The sequence below is a fragment of the Castanea sativa genome, chromosome 10, assembly GCF_040712315.1.
Source record: "Castanea sativa cultivar Marrone di Chiusa Pesio chromosome 10, ASM4071231v1".
Classification (NCBI taxonomy): domain Eukaryota; kingdom Viridiplantae; phylum Streptophyta; class Magnoliopsida; order Fagales; family Fagaceae; genus Castanea; species Castanea sativa.
The window spans coordinates 313,274-323,146 of NC_134022.1; the positions used below are offsets into that span (position 1 = coordinate 313,274).

The window sequence follows — 9,873 nt, forward strand, 5'->3', positions numbered from 1 at the left end:
CTGTCACTTGATTTGGTTGAATTTCAAGTTGGTGACATTGCAATTTTTTTTTTTTTAATATGTTGATTTTCCTAGGCAAGTTTTTAAGTGAAAAAAAAACAAATATATTCTTTATTTTTAATATAATTTTTCCTTAATACATTCTTCATGAGTAAGGAGTTGGTTGACATGATAATCATAATATGTTCTAGATGCTTATATCGCAAGTTCGCATACGGTTCCTTAGCTGTTTTCTTAGCATGTATCGTGAGTAAGAAGTCCTAGTACTAGAATTTTAAAATGTTCTAACATTAGAGGTGGAAGGGGATTTTTTTTTTTTTTTTGGGCAATTATTTTTTCAAAAAAGGATTCAGTCTTTTTCCTTGAACTTTCCAGTTTGTTTGCAGAGAGCATGCATGTCTATGTATGGCCAATTCTATTACAACAATTGGAACAACGATCTTGACATGAAAATCTTTGGTCAGATGCTTAAGTCCACGGGCAATAAGAACATCGCCATCACATGAAGCGCAAGTATTGTATGCGTAAAAAGGTTTTGACTTTTGAAGCCAACATGATGAAGCCATATTTGATGAGCGCCGGAGATGACAAAGAGACATTGGCCATTGTGTCTCTTGTTAGATTGAAAGAACCCTAGTGGAGAAGTGGAATAATTAGCAAATTCTTTTGATGTATACATACATATATATGTGTGTATATATACATATATATATATATTTTTTTTTTTGATAGGTAATCAGAAAACTTTTATAAATGATAGAAAAAAAAGAATACAAAAAATTCATGATGATGAACAACTAGAAAAAACACAAAAAGGAACAAACAACACAACAACTTTTATATATCTTTTTCTCTATCACACAGTTGGAAGTATTTTTTAATCTATACAGTTTAATGTTTAAAGAGGAGATATTTGTTTATACGTGGAAAAATTTAGCAAGTTGTGATTCTACATAACCAGGTCTCTCTTTTTATTGTTTTTAGAGAGTCAACCTAGATTCTTCTTCTTCTTTTTCACATACATGGAAATAGAATTGGATGCCAAAGTTATTTTTGATTCTTTAAATTCTAAAAATTCTAAATCAATTGGTAACAATCTATTATTATTTGGGAATATAATTAATCAACTAATTGAATCAAGAAAAGCCACGTTCTCTTTCTCACATAATCCCTTTCCTCACCACTTCCTTTCTATCCCTAAACTCAAACCACTTTACCTACTAGAATATTGATCTTAGAATCTTATTCACAATCACAATGAAACAGCCAATGAATATACTAAGCCATGTTGACAAGCAGCAACCGCAGAATCACATCTCACTTGCTCCCCCTGAAGTACATGTAGATTTTCTGCACAAACCAAAAAACAAACAGGAGATGAACTGTGTCATAGAAAGAGAAAAGGAAGAAGAGACTACAAAATTTAGCAATGTGCATAATAAGTACCCTGCATGCCTGTTCCCAAGAATACAATCTAAACATTGATAATTAAGTTGCATATATGCAGACAACTTTCAATGATTTCTTGGAGCACTCTTAAACGCTAATAATATTTTCTTCAGGGACTACAAAATGGTACTTGTTTCAGATAAAGTAGAGATTCAGGGAATATAGCATGGTACTTATTTCAGATAAGTAGAGAGTTTCAGGACTACTCAACCAATGAATTGTATAATCTTAGTACATTTCATAGTACAAAGTGTCCAATCTGACTATAGAAATCAAACCCAAGACCTCTTGAGATCCATAAGATCTTGGTTTTGAAACTTCTAGCAAGTATATTGAGGTCATCCCCAAGGGATTTTTTCCCTGTAATTACCGTGTGTGTGTGTGTGATACAGAGGGAATAAATACACCTAAGAAAATGGTCAAGTGCTCAAAGAGCTATGGACAGCCTCTTTAGCAATTAATAAATAAAATCATTAATAATTTAAATATTAAAACCTCATAATCAGGCTATTATTTGGAAAGGCATATGCATAAACTGGTGTGTCCAATCAGACAAATCAGTAAGAACATCCTTCACCTAGGAATATCCATACTTTCCATCACAGTTTACACCCTATAACGAATTTGGCAGCTACTTTACATAAGACAAACATCAAACGAAGTGGTACTCCTAAAATGAGTTTGATAAACAAGTGTGAACAATACAAGATTAGCCCTGGCTCTCTTAAATATTAATACAGAATAAAATTGATGAAAGCAAATATAGCTAACTAAAAGCCACAAAGATCAGTTTTTTTAGAGAAGAGTCTCAATCAAATCTACCATCAATAACAAAACAAAACTTAGGAAACCCTTCCGCTTCATTTTCCTACTTTGACAAAGAAATTGCAAGGAAGAACATCAGAAGCATCAGTGATGCTGCACCAATGCTGCTAGACATTATACTCTCTCAACAAAAAAAAATCACCATAATCCAGGTCCCAAGGAATGATTTTCGTCACAACAATGTTTATTTTCATATTTAAGGTTCAATTCAGCAATGTCTCCAATTAAACCTCTCTCCAAGCCCACAATTCTGCCAACTTCCAACAGCAACTTACAATATTCAACAAGCCTTCAACGGAACTCTCTTCAAAATGTCAAGTCCACAAAAGAAATTCTAATCATGAAGCATCTCTCATTCTGAAGTGTTTCTATTCTATCACAATTTTTATCAATTCATATCAACTAAATCCATACTACAAATGAAATATCATAAGCAGGAAAAAAAAAAAAAAAAGAGGGCAGAGGGGGATCAATATATACCCTTAATGCATGTCTATTGCAATTCAGATTTACATGAATCAACAATTTAAATAAGTTAATTTACATTCACATATGTAAGGCACCATGTTTTCTACTTTTATTGATGCTGTCCACAACAAGTACAGCAGCAAAGGTGGTAAAGAAACTAAAATAGAGCAAGGTGGAAACAGAAAAAAGAAAAGAGAACTACATATGCCACGACAAGTGAAGAAATTAATTAGGATTGTATCTGAACCCAGAGAGAGAAAGGGTATACACAAAACTCTCACAGAAGGAAGGGATGAGGTATATAAATTCTTAATTAAATAAATTAGGGGCCACCACAATCACTTTTATTACTTTAAGAAAGAGAATGCATATAATCTGAATCTGACCTGAAGTACCCATAAGCTTAGAAGCGACTCCAAGCAAAACAAGCCAAAGCCAACTAAGTAGAATATCTGCAGTGAAAATAAACGTTAGAGAAACCAAATGCTCAGTCAAGTAACATACAAGAGAGAACAAGTTAATGTTCTGTTAATCACATCTTATGTCCAAATGAGGTGAATGTAAGCACAGACCTCTGACTATGTTCCTAATAGCATTTTTGGTCTTCATTGCTCAAGGCCATAAGAGGGCAAATTTGCTTTTCAGAGAGAAGGCATCAAAAAGCAAGCATTATAGAAGCCTATAACTCTAACCATATTTTTTACTGGTAAGGTACACAAGCACTAATCCGGTCTTGAATCAGACACCTTACCCTCCATCCCATAATTGTGCAAAGAGTAAGTGTCATTTGAGTTAGAGCTCATGGGCCTCTTACCATGTGTTGTAACTAAAAGTACCAGAGGCCGTTTCAGTTTGGTTAGAGAAATGAGATATTTTGATAACGTTTAGTATAGTCATACCTTTCCCTCCTATTTTTGTTTTATGCCATCCTTATGATTAATTTCATTTTGAGCCTTCCACATTTCCATGTGCCAAATCTAATTTACTTTAAATTTTAATTAATTTTGTTTCTTTATTCAAGAGATACGTAGTATATATTTTTATTGGACTTATTTGGTTAAAGTTTGACATATTCAATGGAACATGGGCTTAAAATTTTAAACACTCTTAATAAATTATTTGGGTTTAACTTATTCAAGTTTTACGGTTTCAACTTTGATCTCTCTCTCTCTCTCTTCCTCTTGGATCCACAGTTTCATTCTTCAAACAAAAATGAAATTTCAGTTTGGTATGCATTTATAATATAATTCATTGTTTTAACATTTCGATTCCCTTTCAAGATCTTTTCAAAGGGAATACAAAAAATACAATCATCTCCCTCGCGTTTTCTAAAATTAACCATGTCATAAGATTCTGTCCATAAATAAATATATTTAAAATCCATATCATTTTTTGACAAAAGATTAGCATCATGCTTTATTGTACAAGGTACCCATAACCCACTAGACAGAGTTGAGTTGGCATAGAAGAATTCATGTAGTCAATCCCATTCTATTGGGAATAGGACTGAGTTGAGTTGAGTATTTTTACTTATTTTTTAGTAACTTATTAAGTTGAGCTGGATATTCGCATTATGGTTCATTTTGAGGGGAGGGGAAAGAATGTGTGGTACATATAGGGGACATAGAGTACAAATTTGAGTGTCTCAAAATTACAGAAAAAGTTTACAGGACTCTCATAATAGCAATACTTTCGACACATATGGGGAATCTAAATAATATTGAGAAATAAGGGCAAGGCCATGTACTTTCGATAAAATCTAAGGCAGGCTGAAGTATTATATCCTTTTTCAAACTACATAGCACTTAAATATGGAACTCGACAAAAGAGAAAACTTCTACTCCTACCATCATATTTCTGAACAAGAGAAAAATGAATACACAAACATTTCATTGACTATTGTCCTACTAAACCATAAGAACATCTTCATGACTGAAATTTTAGTGGCAAAAAGTAAAAGCCAAAATGACATGAATACATCAAAAAACTAACCCCAATCAATGCATGGCCAGAGAAGAGATCAATTGCTGCAAGGATTCCCCTGAATCACAAAAACAAGAATGAAAAAATTATATTAGTAGGTTCTGATGTATAGGCCAGAAACAACTGAAACGTGATCATAACAACTGTTGCAAGACCCTATGCTCATCAACAAGCCTAAATCAATTTAGAAAGATACTATGGAAGTTACAAAAAAGTTGAACATTGTACTCTACATGCTACAATTTCTTAATGACTGACATTAGTTCACTGCTTTATATAAATCAATAATCTGTGAAAGAACCTTCAACAAAATAATCCAATTCCTTACACAGAAAGATGATCAAGGCCCTTAAAATCCCATAGCAGAATCCAGTTACCATACTATTTACCTTACCTAATGGTCAGTGTAAAGGATCTTATTCTCAGCAAGAACAAGTTATTTAATGATTTACGTTTTCTTTTTCTGAGAGATTGCTGATTTACTTTAGCTTAGTTAACATTGAACAAAATTATACCATTATACCTTTTGACTACAAATTCACATATGATTACCGGTCACTAAACATGTGCGAGACAACAACTAAAGTGCTTGAACTATTTTCTTTTTTACTCAATGCTCTTTCAAAACATACAACATAACAAATATATTTGTAAGCTTTAGTAATGGCAATCAACCACTTCAAACTTTAATTCTAATAGCTCAAGATACTAGTACTTACGTCAATGACATCCCATGAAAGACGATTGGGGGTGCAATAGCAGCAAAAATACAAAAACCGATATGAAGCTGCATCATGCCAGATTGATCAATAGACAGAAAAATAGGCCACCTATTCATGAGAAGCATAGCTAAGACAGAATTATATATCACATACCAGATAGAACAAGAAAAACCAGCTGAAATTCAAGGCACTGTCTGTCCTGCAATTGGAAACAAAGCAATTTTCAACACCCATCAGCACACATAATAAGACATTTTTTTATGCTATCACTACAGAAACTCTTTCAAATACAAAAATAAATGAATATCTTTCCTCTAATAGGTTAATGTAAGAGCTTTCTCTCACCAGTTAAACAATAAATGTAACATTGATGCCACCCAAACAAGCAAGTGCCACTAGCTATACAATATACATGCATGTACAAAGGCACACATGCACAAAAACACTGAGATGCACACAGGAACACACCCAAAAAAGAAGAAAAAGAAGAAAGGGAGAGGAGTTGGGGGGCTAAGATCACTGAAATCCTTCTCTTTCTCTTCAACTTAAGATAGCCTACAAGTAAACCTTCTCTTTCTCTATATTACGAAATACTAACCTCATAGCACGATAGAGAGGCCGATACCACAGCACATATGAAAGGGGGCATCCAAGTAGAGCATAGATTGTTGCAAGGAAAAAAATTTTGACACCTGCACAGGGTGGAGCTTATGAGAAGATCCAAATTACATTGAAACCAATGCCTATTATATCTTGAATGCAGAAACAACATTGAAAAAGAGAAGCTCACCCCCGCCTTTGATCCAGCATGCAGTCACAGCGATTACATTAAAAACAAGACAAAGAACTATACCTGCACAAACAGTACTACAAGAGTATCAGATATTGCAGAAGGATTTTACAGTGAGACCTTATAAATCAAGATTACAGCAAGCAAAACAAAACTGAAAACCTAAAATGGGTAATTTAGACCTTTTTTTCCTTCTTAAATTTCAGTAGCCAATTCTCTAAGGGACCAAGTGAAGACACCTAAATTAAAGAAACTATACTCCACAAAGAGCTCCATATCAGTATATTTATCAAGATTAAAAAAAAAATCCTGAACAGAACCAACTTACACAAGTAATATAATGTAAAATGTTTTATACATATGATCTCTCATACCTAACCAACTTGCAAAAGCCAAATATTGCAGCCTTTGTGCATGGACTGGTATTTCGTTGGCTATATCATGATGAATTATGGGGAAAAATGGAGGCCAATTTCGATTATCATTGGGAACACCAGCTGATATAAAATAAATAAAAAAACAGTTTAGAAAACAGCAAAACAAGTTCACAAAAATATATTAAGTTGTAGGTTGTGACCTCATAGTTTACCTTTAGCAACAGCATCTTCTCTCTGCTTTATTTCCTGTGGAAGGCAGTTAAAGAGAACAATGAAAAACAGAATCAAAGGCAAAGAATACATTCTATTTAAGAGTAAGAATAACCAATACAATCATTTCAAGTAGGCATCACATATTGTAACTAATTCATTGTTATGTAAAGCAACAAAATCCCCATTTCTAGGAATTAACAGAAGTGGTTGTCAATGTAGAAAAATAAATAATAAAAATTCAATTCTAGACAAGTACTGAATCATGGAATTGCAATGCAAACCTTTTCCCTCCTTTTGAGATCTGCTTCCCAAGATGCAAGCTCTTTCTCTTTGCTCTTAGAATCCTACAAAAACCATACCATCAAGAACATAACTCAGCTCTCTCAAAAATATCAAAGAACAGAAAAGGAATAGAAAAGGAAATAGCAACTTCACCACATTCAATGTATCCAATGGTATATCCACTGTTGCATCATGTTTCTGCCCAAAGCCTCGGGTTTCAGACCCCAAAGGTGAAATGTGCGGCTTTGATCTGGGACCAGCAGCTCCATTCTTCAAAGGTTCCCAATCATTAATCAATGACACAATGAATAAATGACAAATAAAGAAATGTTCAACATTCAAATGTGTGTGTGTGTGTGCGTGTGTGATAACTAAACAAATAATCAACACTGAAATTAGCAGTGGTCCTACAAGCATGCCCCAGACTAGTGTGGCTTACTTTGTAAATGAAGTGGCAATAAATGAGTAGTTTTGTTCATTTGAAGTCCAATGCATACATGCAAACGGTCTACAATCATAAGGGGGTTTGGGGTAGCGGAAGCACGTTTATGGAGTAGAATACTTGTTCAGGGTATCCATTGGTGTAGTTTGTGGAAGAGTATCAGGATGGGATGGTAAAGGTTTTTTAACGGTACATTCAATTTGAGGCCAGCTTTGGTAACCATTATCTGGTTCTGGCAAGACTGTTGGTGCGATGATGAGCATGATAGTTCCACAAATAGAGAGGCTTCGCTTCAGTGGACACTCTGTTGTGTTGTTGAGGCAGACTGAGGGGCGAAGAAGAGGAGTTGAGATGTTAGTTAGATTTATTCGGAAATTTTAATGATTGGGACTTAAACTTCAAGGCCTGTTTTTTCCATTTCTCGTCGTAATTTCATTTCACATGCAATTCTTCACTCATTCTTGGTCACCAAGTAGTAATTTTTAATTCATGCAACTCCTTACTCCTTAGGGGAGCTTTCCTTAGTCCTTACACACGATGTGTCCTCTATTTCTTATTAATTTGGTTCCATTAACATTTCCCTTATTAATTAAAAAAAAAAAAAAACTTAATAATTTCTTCTTCTTCTTCTTCTTCTTCTTCTTCTTCTTTTTGGGTGGAAAGAGAAAGAGAAAGGGAAAGGGAAATTCTTCATGAAAATTCTTTACTCATTATATTAGCGCAATTAAAAAAAAGCCGTAAAAAATATTTTCCAAATTTTACAGAATTCGAATTGAATAATATACAAATTACAAAACTCTTTAAAAAAAAAAACTTATTTTTCCTCAATTTAAAGTTTAAACCGACAGTTTCAGTTTCAGTTTCAGTTTCAGTTTCAGATCCAGAAATGGAGTGTTTAAATAAATACCAAATAAATCAAACAATACCGCGCTAAGCTAAACTAAGCTAAGTGATCAAACAACAAGGTCTAAAAATAGTAAACGAGGGCAGATCTGAGAAAGTGAGAAAAATACTTGAAAGTTAAGAGAGAGAAAATAATTACCGAGAAAGGATTAACCACTTCTTCCTCGTCAAACGGATTCGGGTCGTGGTGCCGATTCATCTCTTCAGATCAGATCCCTAATTTTTGCACACAAAAATCAAATAAATGCTCCGAAATTTCAGATTTGTTGAGATTTCTTACACACAACAGTGAGAGAGTGAGAGAGATTCTTTCAGCGTGTGCAAAAGAGACAATCAAATTTTATGCTTCTTAATTTGCTACGCGGGATAAGTTTTAGAATTTTTTTTTGCATTTGCCCTCCGAGTTTTCTATATTTACGTTCATTGCCCTTGCTTTGCTTGTTTTCAAATTACAATTGCATGTTCCTCTCTGACGTGCCAAATTATTACTTGCTACACCAAGGTTTTGGCATTGCATGACATGAGTTCAAAATTCTTCATTTAAAATTCAAAATATGATCTCAATTAAATTCATTACAATTACAGTCCTGGTTGAATCTAATTTGAAAACACTTCATTTATTATATAAGTATTTTACATGTCATAAGTTCCAAATTTTCAATAACCTCTAAGCACAATAGAGGGAGAGAGGGAGATGGAGGTTCCAACTTAATAATTATATCAATCACAATCCTCTTTATTTTCATGAACTTACTATTATGTCATTTAAAAATAAATTTATTAAATTATATGGTAATTGAATAGTGTGACAATTTGTACATAGTTAAAATGTTTAAAAAATCATTGTTAAAAAATAATGTGATAAATCTACTGTGTCATTACCCCTTTTTTTCTTCCTTTTGCGGTGAGACAAGTATATTGTCTATTGAGCTGGCTTTGTCGTACTTTTACGCATCACAATGGCCATTAGCTCATATATATGCCTTCTTGTCAAGGACTTTATATTTGAATTTTGATATCTTTTTATGCGCAAAATATTAACAACTCTAGAGAAAAAAGGTTGAATCTACAGAATTAACAACGTATTAAAATTATTTCTAAAAAAAATTATATATATATATATATATATATTCATATGTTTTCTTTCACGAATATACCCCTTACCTGACTTTTGGTTGCTTCATACTTATCCATCAAATGGCAGATGAGTTTTTGAAAAAGGATTGCGTAGTGAATTTTTACCATATTTTATTCCTAATTGGGATCCAACTGTCCTTCCTTCCACCATGTGATCATGAATGTGGTTTAATGCTTAACCCACAAAGTTTTGTACAACTAAAGGATTTTGTAGCTAAATTGACACATTTTTATTCACAAAGTACTTAAGGGTTTAAGGGAAAAAGAGTTCGAATTGCGATG

The 9,873-nt window shown here is 33.4% G+C and overlaps 1 protein-coding gene across 1 annotated transcript; it reads right to left on the reverse strand.

The window, feature by feature from the left end:
- Positions 1-1,034: 1,034 nt before the first annotated feature.
- On the reverse strand, positions 1,035-8,803 carry LOC142613160 (secretory carrier-associated membrane protein 4). Its single transcript, XM_075785377.1, has 12 exons — positions 8,594-8,803; positions 7,263-7,379; positions 7,109-7,171; positions 6,827-6,860; positions 6,612-6,734; positions 6,238-6,300; positions 6,046-6,139; positions 5,601-5,646; positions 5,445-5,512; positions 4,735-4,783; positions 3,129-3,194; positions 1,035-1,350 (listed from the first exon to the last, which is right to left on the reverse strand). The coding sequence occupies exons 1-12, from the start codon at positions 8,651-8,653 to the stop codon at positions 1,318-1,320; spliced, it is 816 nt and encodes a 271-aa protein (XP_075641492.1). The 5' UTR covers positions 8,654-8,803; the 3' UTR covers positions 1,035-1,317.
- Positions 8,804-9,873: the final 1,070 nt, after the last annotated feature.

Excerpts from the sequence above, each read along its gene's own strand:
- LOC142613160 (XM_075785377.1), bottom strand. The coding sequence starts at position 8,653 with ATGAATCGGCACCACGACCCGAATCCGTTTGACGAGGAAGAAGTGGTT. Across the intron at positions 6,861-7,108 it reads ATCTCAAAAGGAGGGAAAAG|GAAATAAAGCAGAGAGAAGA; the intron begins GTTTGCATTGCA and ends TGCCTTCCACAG. Across the intron at positions 5,513-5,600 it reads GGTTTTTCTTGTTCTATCTG|CTTCATATCGGTTTTTGTAT; the intron begins GTATGTGATATA and ends GGCATGATGCAG.